This window comes from Solanum pennellii, chromosome 7, assembly GCF_001406875.1.
Source record: "Solanum pennellii chromosome 7, SPENNV200".
In the NCBI taxonomy this organism is placed as follows: Eukaryota; Viridiplantae; Streptophyta; class Magnoliopsida; order Solanales; family Solanaceae; genus Solanum; species Solanum pennellii.
In genome coordinates this window covers 74,936,385-74,958,408 of record NC_028643.1, presented here as the reverse complement: position 1 = coordinate 74,958,408, position 22,024 = coordinate 74,936,385, and the positions used below count along the sequence as shown (strand labels likewise).

Genomic DNA, 22,024 nt, shown 5'->3' with positions numbered 1-22,024 from the left:
ATTCCGTCACTTTTGTAACTTTCATTTTACACTTTGTTGACCCAAATTCCTGAATGCCTTAGTAAAATTGATACATTGATCTTCTATCAACAAAATCAGTATTTCTCACTTTTTCTCAATGGATAGATGTTCACAAACTGTTATTCAACGTAGAAGATGTAATTTTGAATTTTGAAAGGTCTGAGTAGATTACCCATTAAGATAGGGATTGTTTAGTTACGCTTAAATTAAGCTAATTAAATTAACAAAGTTGATTATTACAGTTTTTTCCCTTTTTTATACTTAACAATTATATCAATTAATTTTGCATTAGATTAATAGTCATGTATCAAAGGCCTACCTTTTTAAGGAATTTATCTTAAAATGTAAATTAATTGGAATAGGATGTAATTTACATCTTACACTATGGGATTCCTTTAATTTTTACTTTTTTTTTTATCCGAATAAAACTTAACATCTATCAAAAAGATTTATCTATTGTCATCCAATAAGTGATGTTATTCTACAAATTTGTTTTACACCGATCACCATGAATACAAATAACTTAAACTCAATTTTATTAACTTAATTAAATTGTTTTAGTTAAATAAAATATCAACTTGATTAAGCAGAACATATGGAAACATCCCTAAACATGTTGCCACGAGATGAGCATACAGTTCCTACCTATACCAAAACATCATATTTTAGAAACTAATTAAATAGTTAATTAATATGAAAGATATATAGTTTTAAAGCATAATTAATTAATAGTGCATAACTCAATAAGCTTTTAAAATTGTGACTTATTAATTAATGGGTTAGCAAGTCTTTTTCATTCTCCTCGATTGCTACATGTTCATTTCATTGTCTCCAACATGGAAACTTCATTAATTCAAATCATATGTACCAATCCTCTATTTCTAATTATTTATCCACTTTTTCTTTTATAATTGTTCTTAATTATTTGTCCCTTTTGAAAATTAAGAAAAGACAAAATAATTTTACCTATAATATCATCAATTAATTACTTTGAAAAAAGTAGAATTTCTTGAAAATTTTAAATTTTTAATTCATTCACTTCATAATTAATAGAGGCAAAATGATAAACTCACTATATTAATGATTGCCTTTTTAATAAGTGTGTCAATTTAAAAGTGGACAAGTAATTAGGGACAGAAGGAATATTCACTAATAAACAATTAGTAATTGACTTTTTTCTTCCATAACGATAATTAATTTTTCCCATCACGAAAATTACATGTTAATCCATTTTAGGCATTTTTAAAAAATAAATCGTTGGCCATCATGAAAGATTATGAAGTTTGACTTATTGATTTAAATTAAATAATCAAACGTTCACTATAACTTAATATATATATTTCACCGTTCTTCTTTTGACATTTAAGTGTTAAGAGTTGTCAATACACACATAAACATAGACACACTTTTCATTAAATTAATAAAAAAACAATACTACTCCTTTAATTCATTTTATTCGTCATGTTTTAAATTACAAATTTCAAATAATTTTATGTCTACACAAAAATATAATTTGCAAATATATATTCTGCTAGCTAGCTCAATATGGGAAAATAGAATTGATGAGAAAATAAGAGAAACCACATGATTATTTTTTTTCTGTTGAAAAGGAGTTAATTTATTCATAAATAGATAATATGCACCCATACAAGATCGGTGGCCCTGAAGCATTACAAACATCTGAAATACTAAGTAAGTTATCGACTAAAGTTAAACTATCTGATAATAAAAGAGGCATGTCATTGAAAATAAAATGAAGAAATAAATCTTTAGGTTGAGGCACGAATATCTCGTTCTCTTTAAGGAGATTCAATCCCACTGTGACATAATCTACACCGATTTAGCAACAATACTCTTGACTTGTCTCCTCCAGGATACAACAGCCCAACAACAGTGTATAACTCAAGCAACTCCGGATTAATTGAAGAGTCCAAAGCTCCACAAAGGAACACCTTCCTTCAACATATAATACTCTCTTTTGTATAGTGAATATAGTTGAAGACTTAGAATATTTTCTATGTCTCAACTCTCTCTTTCACTACACTAACTTCAATATAAACCACTCATCTTTTTCACTCTATCTTTTTCTTGTTTCTTCTCCTATCTCAACACAAATGAAGACTATACTATTTATAGGTGATGGATTCTTCCTTGCAATGAATAGGAGATAGTGGATAGTAAATTTGCCAAATAAATGACTCAAATGTTACATAAATTACAAGACATAAATATAGAATAATGGATGAAATGAAGAGTTGGTGGTTACATAAGTTACTAAAAACTAATGACCATTTTTTTCCACAGTTGATGAGGGTAAAGAGGCACAAATGTAATGTCTATCAATAGACATTACATGATATATAATGTGACATATAATATATACTTTTATTAACATTAAAATGTCACACCAACACAAATAAAGATGGAACTGTCCATTTCGCAAATTCTTTATCTTTTATTAGTCTTATTGCTTCTTTAGCTCACGTATCGCCACCTAGTTTTGAACCTTAGCTTGTGACTGTGGCTGATCCGTGGGTTCCCCCCGGCTTCTGTAGTAACTCCCTGCATTGAAAAATTATGTTAGTGTATGAATCATGACCTTTGTACATCAGCCCTAAGGTCTAAACCACATGACTCAATATTTAGGATTGTTGTAATTTGTGAGCACTAAGAATATATTCATTTTGTCTAATAGTTGTACCCCACAAGTTTCATCATAATAATTGAGCAAGGAATCAAAATTTTGGCTCATTCAACATTCTAATGAGTAATGACCAAACGTGTAAACCATAAGTTTGGCACATTCCAACAACTACGGTCGACGATATGGCCCTAGACAAGAAGATATGAAGGTAGAAGATTAGGGTATAAGGTTACTCTGTAGTCGAGTGTTATTTTGTTTTCCTTATAAGTACTTATTCGTAACTCTCCTATATTATCATATTATTCGATTTAATTATTAGGAAAAAGGGTTTGAAAAATACTTTAATTTTGGCAGAAATTGTTGTTACGATATCAAATTTTATGAAGGATCTTTTACCCCTGATCTATATAATATTGTATTTTAAAGGTATATATGTGCTCATATGGACACATTACTATTTATAATTATGCAATATTTTTTACGTCCACGTGGACACATATATACTTTTAAAATATACTGTTAAATTGTGAAAGAGATAAAAGGTCCTTTCCAAAGTTTGATATGGTAACAACAATTTCGATTAAAATTCAGATATATTTCAGACTTTTATCCCTAATTATTATCATATATTTCACTCGTATTTCTGTTCCTGCTGATGTTGATATGCTTTATTTGACTAAAGGATTTATAATCTATCGGAAACATTAAAAAGCCATAAAAGGGATCGCAGAGATAGAGGCTAGATTCGAGACTTGTAATGATTTGTAAGTTACAGATATAGCTAATATTAAAGGCAAACCTCGAACAACAAAAAGAAAAAAGTGAGTCTCACAAAAAAATAATTTTGAAAAAGCAAAGATAATAAGCCAATCTTATTATTAACGGAACAAGCTGAACTAATAAAATTTTATGGATTACTCCATGATGGTCTTGTAAACATAGCAAAACAACTAAGAACGAAGCTAAGACAAAAATATAGACCAATCTAAACTTTTTTAACAAAATTAAATCATGTCCTATTATTGTATGGGCTAGCTAGCTCTCCTATATAATACATAATTTTTCACGAGTCCATCTTTATACTTTTGGGTCCACTATTTTGCGACTATATAATTAGATATATACAATTATTACTTATATTTTTAGAATATTATGATTTATGCATCTTGCAACTAATTAATAGTTTCATACCATACATTGAGGACGATATACCTAAATATAATATTTTTGCTACAAGATAATTAAAATACGAAGAGAGATGAGTGAGATGAGAGGATATAAACGAGATAGTCGTTTATCTATAATACATGTGAATCACAGCAGATACGTACTAGATACAGTTTATATGTATATATATGATGTGATACACATGTATCTGATATACTAGATATATAAGAGAGTTTGTGAACGAGATGGAAGGGAGGCAAGCAAGATTGTTATGTATCCAGATACATGCGAATCCACTCAGATACAATAGATCTAATATAAATTATACCTAATTTGACCCATGTATCTCATGCATTTAGATGCACCGAAATCTAGTAATATTCGTAATATTGAAAAATCAAAGTATATCTAAGTAATTTGATCCTAAACTAGTGGAAATTCTATTAGTTTACCAAAAAAAAAAATTTTGATGCGTAACCTACAAAATAAAACTTTTCATAATTAAGTGACATTATTTCATGTTCCAATATGAGTTCATCAATCGACCCTAAGGAGCCGTTTGGTTACTGGTTAGAGTTATGAAGGTATTAGTTATGGAGGTTTAAGTTATGCAGGTATTAGTAATGCAATGTTAAGTTATGCATGTATTAGTTATGCAGGGTTTAGGCCTCATTTGTTTGAACTTAATGGAGGTCTGAATCTTAATCATTCAGATTTAGTCTATTAAGTACGTTTGATTTTTAGGTCTGAATCTGAATCATTTAGATTCAGCCCATTAAGTTCATTTGGTCTCTTAATGGGTCTGAAGAGGTCTGAATGAATCAGATCTGTAGGAGACTTTTAACAACATTCAGACTCATTTAGTAAGTTATCAAATAATAAATCATTGTTTCTCTGCTTTAAGCGTGACTTTTTATCTCATAAAAAAACTTTCTTTCTCTCTTTTCTCAATCAAACACCATTTTTTTCACTCTTGAATTGGTAAGTTTTCTTAAAGTCTTTCAAGAATTTTTTTATATTAATAATTTTCTTGTATTGACTGTGTCAAGAATATTGTTGGTGTATTGGCATTTATCAAGGTTTTGAATGAAAATAATTGTACTTCCAAATCATGATTATTAAAACTTTTAAATTTTTTTTTTATCAAAAGCGATATATTTTGTTGAAATGAAATTTTTATGATATTTTCTGAATTTAATGTTATTTTCATGTGCACATTCAGATATTGAAAACAAACAGCAATAATTATTTAGTGTTCAGATTTAGAGACCACATCTTAATATTCAGATGTGTATTCAGATCAAAACACCTAATCTTAATGCAAATCTTAATATTCAGATGTGTATTCAGATTTAGACTTCTTAATCTTAATGAAAACAAATGAGGTCTTAGTCATGCAGGGTTTAGTTATGTTGAGTTAATTATGCGGGTATTAGCTATGCGGATATTAGCTATGTAGGTATTATTTTGTTATGTAGAGATTATAATACATTAATTATTAACTATTGAATATTAAACTTGTTGTAAATTATTAATATATATTATTTACAAAATAATAATACATGCTAATAAAATGTGAACTATATTGAATAATATATAATACTAATATTTGATTACCATATGTACCATCAAAATATATACAATCAAAATTTTAATATTAAAAAAATATTCATATTTACATAAATAAATAAAAATGGTCAATATATAAAAAGAAATGAAAATAATTTATATATAATAGGAAACCAGTAAAGTTTTCAATTAAAATTTTTTAAAAATAAATGAAAATGGTCTATATGTAAAAAAAAATAAAAAAACAAATATATATATAGGAGAACAGTAGAATTGCCAATTAAAAAAATAAAATAAATTTATAGGGTAAATCTGTAATATATCATTTTAATACATGTATAACTAATGTCCACATAATTTATTCCACCTTCTACCCTGCATAACTTTATACATAGATTCCCTCATAAGTAATGTTAGTATTAATTATGTAGGATTACAAAAAATGCAACTAAATAACGTATAAATTAATACATAAATACCTTTTATACATCATTTAAATTCTTACTAATCAAATATTGTATAACTTAGTAAAATTAATTTAACTTTTAATACATGTATAAGATGTTTCTTATATAATAATCAAACCGCTCCTAAATACTTAAATGAGTTGGATCTATGGACTATGAGGCAAATTTCTATTTGTGGGCCGGGCATCCTCAAATAGCCCAAAAACATGATTTGATGAAACATCATTGATTTTGTCCAATTTCTTGTATGGTTAATCTTCTAAACCATAAAGAAAATGGAGATTTTCAGCAGTAAACATGAACTTACACTTTGCTGTAATCGATGAATACAATAATTGTTATTATAATATATAAAACCCATAACCAATACCAGATTTAAGCTCTGATTATGCAGTCTACCTCAATTACTCCACTCCATACTTGCCCAATTCTTAGCCATTTTCACTCCATTAATCTCAACAACAAGAAAAGTTTGAAACTTTCTATCAGAAAATCAAAGTGTTGTTGTTTTATTCTCAGTTCTACACATAGTTGCAGCAAAGACCAAGAAAAACCCCAAAACAATAGCTACAGTATCGACCCAGATCGACAGAAGAATCCCATAATAAATTGGGAAGAATTTTATTCTTCTATTCAAGAACAAGAAGAGAGAACCCAGTACAACGAGGAGGAGGAAGAAGACGAGCCGGAATTTGAGCTTCCAGATCATTCAGGCATTAGAACAAACATGTGGTGGACTGACTTGAAAGCTGCATTGGGTCAGAGGATTAATGTGGAAGGGATTGTTTCTTCATTAGGGGTTTTCTCTAAAGACAAGCATTTGGCGATCCCACATGTTAGTGTGCCGGATATAAGGTATATTGATTGGGCTGAGCTAAAGAAAAGAGGGTTTGAAGGTGTGGTGTTTGATAAGGATAATACCATTACTGTTCCTTATTCTTTGAGCTTGTGGTCTCCCTTAGCTTCTTCTATTGATCAGTGCAAATCTCTGTTTGGTAACAATATTGCAGTGTATAGCAACTCAGCAGGTAATTCGGGTTTTCGTGATTGGCTTGATTTCCTTTTTAGGTTTGAAAAATATTGGTCTCAGTATTTTGTTGATTTGTGAATTTGTAGGATTAGATGAATATGACCCTGATGGTAGAAAAGCCAGAATTCTCGAACGTGCTATTGGAATTAAAGTCATTAAGCATGGTAAGTTGATAATTGCTGTTTCAAATTCGCGTAATCTGTTGTGTTTTGTGTAACAAGAATAAGCAATGCTAAATCAAACAATTGATAAATTTATATGAATATTACTTGCGGTAAAGTTGCTGTCTTGACACTAGGAGGTCATGTGTTTGAGTTGTGGAAACAGTCTCTTGTAAAAATGCAGGATAAAACTGCATACAATAGACCTTTGTGGTCTGGCTCTTTCCTGAATCCCGCGCATAGCAGGAGCTTAATGAACCGGGCTGTCCTTTTTTATCTATGAGTTAATGCTATTTTTTTGAATTGCTACTTTCTTTATCTGTATATTTTAGGGCTGAAGAAGCCAGCTGGAACAGCTGAAGAAATTGAAAAGCAATTTGGTTGTGAATCGTCAAGACTTATTATGGTACATTTTGTTTCTTTCATTTTTTTTGCAAGTTTTCCATCCTATCTAAGTCGACGTCCTTGTTGTGTCCTTCACAGGTGGGTGATAGGCCGTTTACAGACATAGTTTATGGTAACAGAAATGGTTTTCTTACTATTTTGACAGAGCCATTAAGTTGTGCAGAAGAACCATTAATTGTACAGCAGGTTAGATTTCCTGAAGACTGATTTCTTTGACGATTGGTACATATTAATTGAATCATGACTTACCTAGGCTATGCTAATCAACTGTCTAATAATTGTGGTATCTAGGTTAGCTTGCACACGCCTCGACTAATCCACCTTTGTTGAACTAAATTCTAAATAGTGTTAACCTCTTGACCTATCAATTTTTAACATTTTTATCCAACCTGAATGTTTGGACAGATCTTTTTATATTTTAACTGCATAAATACATATTTGAAGTGAAACTTCCATGTTATTGTTGTGATGCTAATTGTAAAGGGGGTTTGTGTATAAGCTGAGCACTGATCTGCTGATCAGACTTCTTGACCTGGGCTCCTCTTACCCAGTCAGTCATCAGACTCTCTGGCTGCTCTCAGCTAAATTGTTTGGCCAGCAGCTGTTGTTTTGCTGGCATTACCCATCGAGATAAATCTTTGGTGGTAATGGTAGAGTCGACATCTTACTACCCCTACTTGAAAAACTAACGATATTTGTTGCTTTTATCTCAATGAACATGTACTATTATCAAGTAAAGACAACCTTTCTTATGCATAAACTGATTTGGGCATCTTGCTGTCATATACAGCTGCTTGATATATAGGAGGCCTCATCCACTATATTCCGACAGCTGCTCATGAGAAATAGGTCCTTCACCTGCATGATTGTCATTTTGACTTCCAAAATCACAGGGTTACTGCTGCATGTAACAATTCGTTCTGATGTTTTCCTTCCTTTTTTTGATGGGTTACTCTACACAAAATTTTAGTGCAGAGATAAGTAATCACTTCTTCAATTTACTAGTTGTCACTTGTCTCTCATCATGATGATCTTTTATGGATGCTGAAAGAAGTAAATGGCTAAAATGGCATCTTTCACTTTCTTTGTGTACCATGTGTTTTGTTAGGCGATGTTGAGAGTGTAGGGTGCTGCTGACAGTAAAAAAGTTAGGCTGAATAATAGACACACTTAAACTTGTCCGAATTTTTGATTTAGGTATCTAAACTACTAAGCCTATGACCTATTAACACCTAATCTATATTCATAGAATGTTGACCTTTGATGAAGATAAATTGATATACTGGCGTTCTCTTCCAACTCTGTATCCCAACTATGGGGAAACTATCTCCAGATGGACAAGTGAAAAGTAGTATTAGACACATGCTGCTGAGCAGCTGAGGTGGCCATAGCATGGGTATTTCATGTATTGAGCACGTGAAATCATTGAAATGAGCTGACATGTAACTTCTCTTCCTCATTTAATGGTTTCTCATCTCTCTTTTCTCTCAATGAAACAAGACTCATCTCTTTACAGTTTCCCCTAAACTCCACCAATGAACAACACAACTCCCTCTTCCATGACAAAAAAAAAAAAAGATCATGCGAGTGATCTACTTCTTTAGATAAATATTATCCATTGTTTGCATTGCTACACTCAGGAACGATGAAGTCAAAACAGCTACCACGGGACTAGAACTTTTTTTATACATGGCAGAGTATTACAACGGAAAAAACACCTCAATTGACTTCAAAATTAGATTAGGTTAGATCTCAAGTTAGTGCACCAAAATGCAGCCAAAAAATGAAAGAGTGCAAAGTGAAAGACAATCCAAGCTATGTAGCCATGACCATGAGAACTGTAGTGAAGGACACAACACCTCATTGATCCCTCTCTCTGAACTCTTTAGATAAGACTTCATTGGTAACCATTAGGTCTTTCCAGAGTTTGACTTTCCAGGAAGTTCCTCTTCTCGTTGAAGGTTGGCCTTCTACAGTGAAATGGAGAAAAGATTGACAACAAAGAGGGGAGGAAGATGAATGTTTGAGTGTTTTCTAATTTGTTTTCGAGTCTTAGTTTGGTTTCAGTGGTGGAAAGAGTTGTTTTTCTGGGGGGAGAAGAAGGAACTGCAGGAAGTTGAAACAATAGACCTTTTTCTTTGGCTCAAGAACTATCTGTTTGGATTGTTGAGTGCCACATGTCTTTCTTTTATTGGCTTCTTTGCCAAGTCAGCTGCATGACCCGCATCCCATATCCTTTACTGTTTCGGTTGCATATATCTGATAGATACATTTTGAATATAAATTAGTTGTACAACACGTCACGAGCTTAGTTTAGGTAGTTAAATGAAAATTCGGACTAGTTTATGGTGTTTGTCTATATATTCAGCCAAAAAGTAAATATCTGTTAAGTTTAAGACAAGAAATATTTCGATATTTAAGTAACTTGTTTTGGAGCTTCCCTCCTTTCAATTAATCTTGCAATTTACCTATTTTCATTGAAATGTTTGATTGTAAGAACAAAATATCTGCAGGTCAGGGTACTTGAGGTGGCCCTTGTGAACAGATGGTCTAGCCAGGGGATGAAGCCAACCACTCACACACTTCTTCCTGATTGCCAGCAGTGTGTAAAAGACGATCCGCTTTAGTTTTTTTTTTCTTTAGATGAAGAAGTGAGAAACAGTCATCTCCTCCCCACCTCCACCCTCTCAAGGAAAAGAAAACAGCCCCACCATGAACAACAATTTTTGTTACAGACACAAATAATTATACAGGAATATTTCCATGGTTTTGCTTGTTGTGTCTGGAATCTAATAACAATGCGGTATCAATCATTTCGTCATTTGTTTGACTGAATTATAGAAGAACTTTCCCTTTTGAACTGAGGATGTTTGCGCTCGAGTCTGAAAGGCATAATACATATATTGACACTCAAACTTGGCCACAGTTGGCAAGTAACCACTCCAACTTTGAGAGTGCACATCGAGACATCTCAACTTGGTTCTTACTAACCACTCCTATTTTGGAGCGTTCAACTGACACAATGGAGACGAGTTAGAACTGTCTAGATGTGCACACTCAAAGTTGAAATTTTTGATTGCTAGTTGAGGTTAAGTTAAAGTGTCTATCTGTTGTATTACACCAGTCTGAACAGCTAATCGGGAGATGATGACATAATCATTTTTTGTCAACGAGTTCATTCTAGTTTTAATAATTTGGTTGATTTAAACGTAACTATCACTTTATTTTCAAATTTTTCAAGCCATTAGCCATATAGAAATTGTGTTCTATGACTCTGGGCTAATGATAATGACATTCCCTTAGTTAATAGGGAATGTTCTCAGTTTGTCAAAATTGTTCTAACTTTGATATATAAACAACTCCACCAACTTGATTGATAGAAAACTAATAGCAAACACTTAGGTGCACCAGTCAATTGGCGTAAACACTCTATGCAGGTAAGTTTTCTACTGATAAGTACTTTCTCCGTCCGGTATTGTTTGTCATGGTTTCTATTTGTACAAAAAATTTGACTAACATTTTAAGATGTATTTTTTGATCATATTAATATATGTAAAAAATTGTAATTTATAATTCTTTTCATATAGTTTTAGAATATCTAATTTTTTTGTTTAAAAAATATCGAATCAATGTGATCTAATTTAACTTTGAAAATTAGTCAAATTGACTTTCGAAAAGCGCAACATGACGAATAATTTCGGATGGAGGCCAAGGCTAAAGTGACAACAAAGTTACTAAAGTTGTATATTTCATTAAAACTTGGGAGAAATTTTAATTGGCATCCCTTTAGAAGGGAAAGGAAGGGGATCCATGACAATTGGTTCATCATGATCTACCAAAGACCAGTTATATTTTGTCACAACATAATGAACAAATATAAGAATATTTAACTTTGCCAATTGGTACCCAGCACACAATCTTGGACCTCCTCCAAATGGTATAAATGCATATGGTTGAACAGGCTCTTCAAATCTACTTGGATCAAAATTTTGAGGCTCTTTAAAATACTCTGGACTATTATGTGTACCATATGTTGTCCACAATACCTGCATAAAACAACAAAAATTAACATCCTTTTTCGTATCGATATATACCCTGTCTTGTTTGGAATCGAGGCATAGTAATGATCAGGAGTCGTGAGGATAGTAATTTTATATAGACTAATATTCTTACCTTCCAACCTTTTGGAATAGTGAATCCATCAAATTCAATGTCAGCAATTGCTTTTCTAAATGAACCAAATATAGGAGGAAAAAGCCTCATACTTTCCCTAGCAACTTGCCATGTATATTTCATTTTTTTTGTGTCTTCCAAAGATAGTCCCTCATCTAGTCTTTTGTTGCTCATTATATTAGCATGTTCTGTCACAAGTCCAAAAAATTTTCATATTAAGATGGAAAAATTTTCGATATGATTATGGGAAATAAATAACTAGTTTCTGTACACGTACCTTGAAGGAGGAGAGAATAGCAAGTGGGATGTTGAGCTAACATCCTAAATGTCATAGCAATAGCAAAAGAAGTTGTATCATGTGCAGCAAACACTAACAAAACTACATTATCAACAACTTCATCTTCACTAACTTCACCACGAATCATTGCTTTCACTAATCGCGAAAGCAATGACTCATCTAATTTCCTTTCTTCATTTTTAACCCGCCCAAATTCAATCTCGTCTCTCTTCTCCCTAATAACCTCAACAAGAAATTTTTGCACTTTCGTCCTTGCACTTGTAGCCCTCGAAAATTTTGACCCTGGAAACTTAAAAGGTGGCGAAAAAGCCCCTTCTAAGACTCCTTCAAAAGTTTCAAGTAACCCTGGTTTCACTACGATCCCTAAAAAACACTCAAATACTATTTTAAACGTCAAAGATTTCGTAAGATGATAAAGCTTAATCGTACGGTCTACTTGACCATGACTAGTACAATTTATGTACAAATGTGATTGAATTGTGTTACAAATTTTGGGCACCATGTTATCTAGACTAGTAGATGTAAGACTCGATGAAATTATGCCACGTAGGAAACGATGTATATCGCCTTTTTTCTCCATAATTGAATTTTTTCCCATAAGTTCAACTGATGAAGTAGGCCAAGAACTTATTACCAATTTGAATTCATTAGACATAAAGAACATATTGGCTTTTGCTCCACATACAACTATGGTTGGTTCACCCATGAGTCTTGTTTTGAATGTTTTCCCATATTTTTCGATACGCGGCTCGACGAATTCTTCGAATAATTTGTTCTTTTTTTGAGATTTGTAAAATTCTATGGTTTCACCTAGCCATGGTAGCCCCATTTCTCCTGGTGGAAGTTTTTTCTTGGTAATATGATTTTTGTGGACATTTTTGTAATATTGTTTCAATAAAATGGAAAAGAAAATTATGAAAAAGATTGATGATAATAATAAGGTGAAATTAGAAAGAGGAAAGTTCATATCTATAGCCATTATTAATGAAAGGGAAACTAAAACAAAGCTAATTTTGTGTTTGTGTTAATAATTAGCTCTTTAAGAACTATATGCTAAATTTATAGTACTAATTTGCATGGAAAATGATTACTTATTTTTGAATAAAATAAAATACTTTAAAAAGTCAAAAGCTATTTGGTCGAGATGAAAAGTCAACCAATTATGCAAAACCTAGCTAATTAATCACTCCATTTACTATCGCAATTTAATTTATATACACTGATAATATACTTGTCACTTATAATTTTTCAAATTACTTATTCGCTTGTATAGTATGAACGACTTTCTGACAGTTATATTCTTAAAGTGATATAATATATAGTGTCAAAATTACACCATTATTAGTATATAGACGTTAGATTCACGATCATTTTTTTTTCTTTAGATTTAATTATCGTAGATAGTGCATGTGAGGTTGGCCGTCCAAAAGCCAAGTTCTTCACCCTAAAAATTGAAAAACTTTGAATCATCAAAAATTCATCATAATATATCTGAAAGATTCATATGAAAAAAAAAAAAAAAAAACTTACCGGCCATCACGATTCTATTAATATTTATATATTGGCTTTTGAAATATTAAATAATCGTAGTATCCCTAGATATCTGGTGTGTCTAATATTTTAATTAAATATGATTTAATTAATAGCTTCTAGTTGACGTGAAACTTGCAGAAGCATCTTCTCCACTTTCATCATGTTGAAAAAATAAAAATAATCACATAAAATATGGTACGATAAATAAAATTTCGCATTCGACTTCTTTAAATTATTAGTGAACTAATCGTCAAAAATATGAATATCAAACATCTTAAAAGAAAGTGTTTACCCCTGAATGGAACCATATGTGATGTAAATCTAAGTTAATCGTTTTTAATATAAGTATCAAACACTAATTTAATCGAACGGAAAAAAAAAAGAACTAGGAATTATTATTATAGGTGTAAGTTGGAAATATATATATATGTCACACCGCACCTTATAGGAAAGGTAAATAGTGAATTGATTTGCGGATCAGGTTCGCACTATGATTAACAATTATAATAAAGATAATACCCTTTTTTATATTTGGAATAAAATAAAAGTATTTTTCAATAACAAGTTGAAGGAGACGGGACTGAAATAATTCAAACATGTGAAGATGAAGCGTAGATGCTCTAACGACGAGGTCTAAGAGGATAGGTGAATTTTCGAAGCAGTACAGATAGATTTAAAAAGAATATTAAAAAGAGATTATCAAACAAAACATAACACATTTTATAACTTATCAAAAACTTTGCCTAAATTTAATTTAAGATTTATACTCGAATGATAAAAGGAGGAATCTCATCTATTCCGCCATGTTCTTAAAAGTGGGTGGTATTAATTATAAGATGATTTAATTTGCCAACAGATTCGTTTTGGGCGGTTATTTTAAACTTGAATCTTACTGCACCTACATGGCGTGGTTTTTAATTTATTCTGTTTAGTATAGAATATGCTGTAATTATAATTTAAAAAAAGCCAAAATATGTTGCAAGAACCTAAATAGATATGTTAAAACTTAAAAACTATAAAATATTTTCTTTAAATACTGAGTTTACCTAATACGATTATCTATATTTCTTGAGTGATTTGTAAATTATTGCTCTGGGTGATTGAATTTATTACTCTTATTTTCTTTTATTTATCTAATTTATATTTTGTAATCGGAATACGCATATGTTATTTAAGTGGTTATTTTATTGTATATATTATCCAAATTAACTATCCTATCAAATTGTTTAAATTTAACTACTAGTACAACAATAAGTTTCAAATGGTTACTCATAAGGATTTTTTTTTTTTTGAAAAAAAGATAACTAGTTAACTCATGAATTTTTAAATGAACAAAAAAAAAAATCTATTTCTGATATACTGAATCAAATAAAAGAAACACAAAACGGAAGGAGCAGCATATAGTGTATTACTATGCACAAAAATATGCCATTTACAATCAAGATCAATTTTTTCTTTATGAAAAAAAAATCCGCAGCCGTTACTTTTGGATAAAGTAAAACCCCGTATAGCTCTTATATACGAGAAAGATAATCCACGCTAGGCGAGCACAGTATCAACAAATCCAAAATTTAAAGATTTAGATAATTCACACTAGGCAAGCGCGGTGCCATCAAATCCAAAAAATTAAATGGTCTAGAAAAACAAAATCTTCTACTGGTCAAGTGTATCAAGAACAAAATTTTATTTTTAAAAATACTTTGATTCTGAAGATACTGTGTTTGTACAGGGAAAACAGAATATATAAAGTATACTAATTAACAACCGCCAGCAATTAATTAGCAAGAAATGATTAGTAGCTAATCCCCAATATTATTTCTAACTACTAATACTGATCATCACGAAGATGACTAATTTTCAGCAATCACATGTAATGATATTCCTAAATATATTTAATTATATAAGCATGATCTATTGATCCATTTGTTATGATATATTACTAGTTTACAAACAATATACTATTATCCTTTCTATACCAAATAAATAAATAAATACTAAATAATTGCTCGAGTAGTAGACCACGAAGAAACTCTTGAAAGTTGTTTCTTTATCTACCAAAAGGATATTGAATCGACCTTTTCCTAATTTCGATCCAAAAAATTAGACATATGATGCCCTCGAGATCGCGTATACAAAATTCCAAATATCTTTAAAAAAAATGAGAGTTCTGCTGGGACGATCCGCCCAAACTATTGGTGGAAAGGCATGAAGAGGGATGTCGCTAAGTATGTGCCAAGTGGTTAAGGCTGAGCACCAGAGACCATAATTTACGTAATGATATTATAAAACATTAAGAAAAAAGAGTTGATATCGTATGGACCAATGATCCATGTATCAGTACTTTAATTTAGTTGACAAGTAATTTGATAATTAAAATCTTACAAAATTATTGTTGTTTTAATTTTGAGAATAAACTCCATCTACTACTACACTAGCTAGTTGGTACTGAATATAATATATAGCACATTTACTCTTCTTCTTACTTACCCTATAGTAGTAGCATTATAGACTTATAGTACACCCCTATGAACCTTTTGCATTTGTGGACTTCACCATCTCACACCAAACACTACATTTACTCAATAAACGAAAAATCTAGTGTAATCCCACAAGTGGAGTTCGAGGGGGTAAAGTGTAGGCAGACAATACCGTTTCCGAGATACCCTTAGTCCAAAGAAATAGTAGCCTCTCCTTTCTTTTCTTTTTTTACCACCAATGAGTTTGAAATGTCCAAATGGAAAAGATAATCAAATGAGTTAAATGTAGAAAATCAGTTAAGTAACCACAAGGCCACAAAAGCTGAAGAGTGTAAATATGTATAATAGATGAGAAAACCTACCTCATTTGGTTATTTTTCAAAATGACAGCTCATGCCAATGAAAATGGTTCTGCTTATTTTAATGTTGGGTCTCATCTCTCTCTACATTTACTCTTAGAGGATATTGATGAGTACAGATAGATACCCAACCCCCTCTTCTCTGTACATAAATTAGTACTCAAAGGTGCATCCAATGGTATCACTTAACGATCGATAAAATGAGTGAAAATCACGAGAAATTAGAGTTCAAATCCCACCAGAAACAAAAAGCCAGGTGACTTCCTTTCATGTGTCAAAACCTTGGAAGACTGAATTATCGAATATCTATGTTAGTAAGAGATAACAAGTACTCGAAAGATTAGTTAAGGTACGCGTAAACTAGCTCAATCACCCCTATTAACCCAAAAAATATAGTCAAAGTGACTTTTACACAGAGAACAGACATACACAACCTACCAATCCTCAAGGAGGGGCAATGCTTTTGCTGTCTCATTTATTGCTGCAATTCAATGTCTTCCCTTCACCTACTTGTCTGTCAGGACCATTAAGGTTTCATATATTTAGTTTAATAGGTCATTAAGTTCCATATTTATGGCACCTCTAATCTTATTTAGACATTGCTTTTTCAAGTATCTTTTTGTAACCTTTCTCTATCATTGGACATAATCTTATGTTAACAATCAAATCATAGTTAGGATGGCCTAGTTGAGTGTAATAAACTGGCATAATTCAAGAAAAGGTCCCTACCTGGATTCAGCTGGACCTTGCTGATGTTTGTACAGTACTAAATTTAAGAAGAAAGGGTCAGAAAATATCCTTCTACTTTCGTATATTAGTTGAGTTTGTCCCTCTCGTTATACTACAGGGTCAAATTTACCCTTTTCGTTAGTAAACTTAACAAACATGCCCCTCAATTGGAAAGATTCCCCAAGTCGACTAAAATTACCCTATTTCCCTTAAATAACCTGGACCCCTCTTTTAACCCAACCCAACCCAACTAATTAATAACTTGTTGGCCCGATAGTACAATGATTAACGAGAGACAGATTTAACTCACAAATAAAAGTAGAGGAGTATTTTTGACCCAATGAAAGTAGGCTTATTATTGTTGTAGTCCCAATCAAATAACATATGTGAAATTCTTTAGATGTTTAAGTAGTCATTAGAAAGAGCACAAATGCTTACTAGTTTCTTGGTTTAATGTGAATACAAATGAAATGAAATCTTTTACATCACTTTTCACAGTAGGGAGCAAATAAAAAAACCTTAGGAAATAAGATGCAGCACCCATGAACTGACACTGACCTCTTGTGAACCAAACATTCTCTGGTGATCAATTCCTCTTGTTTGTCTGGTCTCCCTTCAAGGGCTTCTTCGTCCAAGACATATCTAGGATTTGAAGTTTATTAGTTCCTACGATGAGTACCTCAAGTTAATATAGATAATAATAACTGCTTTTACAGTCAAATATTTATAAATATTTAAAGTAGTTGATTTGTTCATACATATACATGATATTGACAAAAGATTTACTTGAACCCATAACTTATAAGCTATGTCCGCTTCTGTCTTCATCTGTTCACATTACCCGATAAATTAATTGAACAAAGTTTAACAGAGAAGAAAATAGTAATGTAGACATCCTGACCCTGTCTCACCATTTTCAAGTGACTGTTTAACCAACTAGCCTCTCTCATATAGTTGGAAAAAAGTTCACCTGATTCCGTCTCAACAACATTCCAACCTGCTAATTAGAAATATAAAACGTACTCAAAAAACAGAATGATCCTACCCTCTCCAAGAAGATGATTTATTTTTGAATTGTGCACGCGCAATTAACTTGTGCGATAATCCAAGCAATCCTAGATAAACAAATTTTTCTGCCCGAAGTGTTTATACAGTATTCAATAACTAGGGCCATGGAACATATTTTTAAATATTTTGTTAAGTTTAGAGCTAAGATGGTCTTTCTCAACATTTTGTAACATGAATTGAAGTGACTTTAAATGCACCTGCAACATACACAACTAACCACAAACATCTTCACCTGCTTATATTAATTTCTGTATCTCATCACTCTTTATATACTGCTAATCACTTGTATCACTTCCCATCACTGAGTTCTCCATCTCTCCCTTCATTCGTTCTCTTTTATCTCTGTCAGCCTCCTTGAGAAGCAAACCATCATGGCAAAACAGAGAAGCAGCCAGAGTTCTCGAATTCTGTGGGCCGCATTTGCTGCAATGCTCTTGCAGAATTTGGTCATTCCCGTCGTGTCTTTTGCTTCATTTGAAGAAGAGAAAAACTACTACACTCCTGATCCACATACCGGAAGTCCACCAACAGGTCCCTTACCCTCCATACATATATTTTGCTATTTGCACTTTAAAGAAAACCTTAATGGCTATTTTTATAGATTACCTTAACAATTTCCTAAGCATTGTATTTGCTATTATACGGAAAGCACTATAAATTATAAAATTGTTAAGTATCAAAGACCTTGCCACCTTATATTGGTGTTCCTGTTGTTTTATATAAATTGCTGGAGGCAGCATTCATCCCCACATTATTTGTTAGGTTGGTTTCATAACGGGGTTGTTCAGTACAAAGCGCCCTTTATTTTGCTAGTTACTAGTTTTGGAGTTCTCGCAATTAGATAGAAGCATTTAGTCCTAGACCATTTGGAAAGTGTCTCAAGTTATACTGTCTTCACTCTGACAATTTATTTTGTGGATAACAGGTTCAAGCACACCACCCTATCATGCAACTCCATCTCATGGAAGCGGTAGCCATGAAAGCAAACCACCAGCAAACTGTGGCAACCCTCCAAAAGGAGGGCAGCATCATGACCCTACCCCAGCTTCTCCTTCAGGTGGCTACTATCCCCACCCTCCAAGTACACCTACACCTACACCTAGTACCCCATCCACACCCACTATTGTAACCCCACCAACTACTCCTATCATTGACCCTGGCACTCCAAGCACTCCTGCGACCCCAACACCATCACCTCCTTTTACATGCGAGTAAGTTTACATCTTTTTTCTTTACCAAAACAGTTTACATCTTTTTTCTTCTTCTTTTTTTGTAAGTACGAGTAATTTTACTAACATCGTCAACTTTATAACCTGTTTGGTCAAGCTTCCTAAATCTGCTTATTTAAAAAGTACTTTTGCAGAGTAGTAGTTTGCATTTGGATAATCAAGTTGAGAAGTACTTTTGCAATATTAGAGAAGTAGAATGTGCTTGGCCAATGTCCAGAAGTGTTTTTGGGGAAAACTATTTTTTTTAGCTTCTGAAAAACAGTTTTTGTACTACTCAAAAGCACTTATTTTTTCCTAAAAGCTTGGCTAAACACGTCAACTTTCTAAAATAACCACTTTTGGCTTCCCAGAAGAGCTTGGTCAAAAAGGGTATTAGTTTGCATTCTTAACTTCAATATGCAGCGTCTTCTAACACTTCATTATATGATTGCAGTTACTGGAGGACTCACCCGGGACTGATATGGGGCTTGTTTGGTTGGTGGGGAAATGTTGGTAGTGCATTTGGCGTGGCTAGTGCTCCAGGGCTCGGCTCAAACATGAACTTGCTGCAAGCACTTTCAAACCAACATACCGATGGACTTGGGCAACTCTACAGGGAAGGCACAGCTTCTTTGCTGAACTCCATGGTTAGCAAGAGATTCAGTTACAGCACCACCCAAGTCAAGAACAATTTTGCTACAGCACTCAGCTCAGACAGCGCTGCAGCAGCTCAGGCTCAGTTGTTCAAGTTAGCCAACCAGGGTCGGCTCAAGCCCAGCGCTTGAAAAGTCATTTTCACAATTATCATCAATATCTTGTTATTTCTAGTTCTTTATGATATTTTGTGTGATTAGTTTAGGATTAATGTTTATCTGCTTGTCGTTATCAAAATTAATGTTCTTTCTGTTTGCTTTTGAATCTTACAAAATCAAGAGGATACCAACCTTCATTGTTTAATCAGTTATCAGTAAAACATTTCTTGTTGTATTACAAGTGTGAATGACTCCAATTTCAGATTATTCCTTTTTTGTTTTATCCTTTAAGGTAATGAAGGTATCTTTCCAAATAAAAATAAAGTATTCTACTTATGTTTATAAAACAAACTAACCTCAGTAATCAAGAACAAAAAGAGAAACACGCATCAGTTGTCCTACTTCCTTTATTAGTGAAAATGCAACAGATGTGACAAGGCATTGAGCTTCTTCAAAAAACTTCACCCCAGCCTCAATTTCTCATGAGGGTGTTGATGACCATCTGCAAGTGTGATTAGTATTCAGCGCTGAGCAATGGATCTGAAAATAAGATAAGGCACTCTTGTATAGTATGAACACCATTCAAAACAGCAAACATGACATGCTTATGAAGAAGTTCATGCCAAACATCAATGCTGCACCATACACTTAGCAGCTTCACTGTCATGGATAATATCAGTGAGTTGCCATAACTAAAAAAAATTGTTCCATCCATACAACTATTTGGAAAGTAAACGGTAAGCACAATTACAAATACAGCTAGGAAAGCATTGGCCTTATCAATCTTGATTCGAGCAATGCAGATAACAGGATTCATCAGCTGATACATCCAGTTTGTTCTATTTCATTACCTTTTTATGGCAATATATTTTTATTAAATTGTTTGAACATCTCTTCCACAAAATTAAACTATTAGGGAGTGCACGTGGAAACTACTTTTGATAAAAAGTAATGAGACTCAAATTCGAGACCTCTACTTTTCTACGTGTCCCGATGACATACTAGATTGTATGACTACCACATCTAGAAGTTTATATTGTTGAGATAGTACACTTTTGTTTAAATTAATTATGGTTTCAACACTCTCATTGCTTCCAAGAGATTCTTTCCTTCTTAACTGGAGAGATTATCAGTTAGATAAGACATAAAAGCAAATATCATAAAAGATATGCATACAACATAAAACATTATATTATTATAATACAGGCTGTTAAAACTCGTCGAGAAACCCAAGATAGAGTTAAGAAATAAAAACTATTTGAGATAGGAGCATAACAGACATGCTCTCCCATTATCCTCTATAAAGTTACATTTCAAATTTTCAGATAAATCTAGCAATTTGAATTACAAAGTTCCTGAAAAGTCATTGATCTGCATCTATCTAGTCAATGAGGAGTATTTACACGAAAAGTTCCCTCATAAGTCCTAACGAATTTGCACAATAAATTAGTACATCTATAAGCATGTGCATCTCCCAAAAGAACAAGGAATGGTAATCATTGATAAAGAATGCATATTAACTTCATATTGTTTTTTGAATGTAAACTTCATAGTTAGGATGTTAATTTTGTTTGTTAAAGTGCATCTCCCGCTTAAAACAGAATAATAAAATAAAATGTAAAGGTTCTGAAGGAACAATGAATTCAGTTGTGTACCAACAGAAGAAAAAAAAGACAGCTCAATAACACAGAGATGGATGGTTTTGATTATGTGCAGCTGGGCGATAAGAAGTAACACTGTCAGACCTTTGGATCACAGCATAGTATGCTTTAAAAGAGCAGGTTAATTTATGTACCACCACAATGAATGCAAACCAACCCAACAGCCTATCTTCAGAGCACAAATAAGATGCATCATAGAAAAATAATACTAAATGGAGTCTTGGTATGCACCTGAGTTACTTCTCCCTGCTTCAGACTGGCTCAAGTTTTAGGATTATCACTAAGCCAGAAAGGAGAATACA

The 22,024-nt window shown here is 32.5% G+C and overlaps 3 protein-coding genes and 1 long non-coding RNA gene across 5 annotated transcripts; 2 read left to right on the top strand and 2 right to left on the bottom strand.

Annotated features, from left to right (window-relative positions):
- The first annotated feature begins 6,067 nt into the window (after window positions 1-6,067).
- LOC107026344 lies at window positions 6,068-10,328 on the top strand. 2 transcript variants are annotated; one of them, XR_003579388.1, is made up of 6 exons: window positions 6,068-6,896; window positions 6,985-7,062; window positions 7,392-7,465; window positions 7,543-7,650; window positions 8,255-8,371; window positions 9,978-10,110. XR_003579388.1 is itself a non-coding variant. In XM_015227285.2 (5 exons), exons 1-5 carry the CDS (start codon window positions 6,257-6,259, stop codon window positions 10,089-10,091), a joined length of 1,014 nt encoding a protein of 337 aa, XP_015082771.1. In that variant the 5' UTR covers window positions 6,073-6,256; the 3' UTR covers window positions 10,092-10,328. The 2 variants fall into 2 exon arrangements, 1 of the variants encoding a protein (XP_015082771.1); XM_015227285.2 differs by lacking the exon at window positions 8,255-8,371 and having other exon boundaries at window positions 6,073-6,896; window positions 9,978-10,328.
- Window positions 10,329-11,193: 865 nt separating this feature from the next.
- On the bottom strand, window positions 11,194-12,914 carry LOC107025617 (taxadiene 5-alpha hydroxylase). The gene is made up of 3 exons (XM_015226384.2): window positions 11,915-12,914; window positions 11,638-11,825; window positions 11,194-11,510 (listed from the first exon to the last, which is right to left on the bottom strand). The coding sequence occupies exons 1-3, from the start codon at window positions 12,912-12,914 to the stop codon at window positions 11,217-11,219; spliced, it is 1,482 nt and encodes a 493-aa protein (XP_015081870.1). The 3' UTR covers window positions 11,194-11,216.
- Window positions 12,915-17,416: 4,502 nt separating this feature from the next.
- Window positions 17,417-18,266, bottom strand: LOC114077978. Its single transcript, XR_003579377.1, has 3 exons — window positions 17,945-18,266; window positions 17,820-17,861; window positions 17,417-17,699 (listed from the first exon to the last, which is right to left on the bottom strand). It is a non-coding gene; the product is annotated as an uncharacterized LOC114077978 (long non-coding RNA).
- A 112-nt stretch (window positions 18,267-18,378) lies between these two features.
- On the top strand, window positions 18,379-20,316 carry LOC107026076 (protodermal factor 1-like). Its single transcript, XM_015226921.2, has 3 exons — window positions 18,379-18,632; window positions 19,027-19,312; window positions 19,764-20,316. Exons 1-3 carry the CDS (start codon window positions 18,473-18,475, stop codon window positions 20,092-20,094), a joined length of 777 nt encoding a protein of 258 aa, XP_015082407.1. The 5' UTR covers window positions 18,379-18,472; the 3' UTR covers window positions 20,095-20,316.
- The last annotated feature ends 1,708 nt before the right edge of the window (window positions 20,317-22,024 follow it).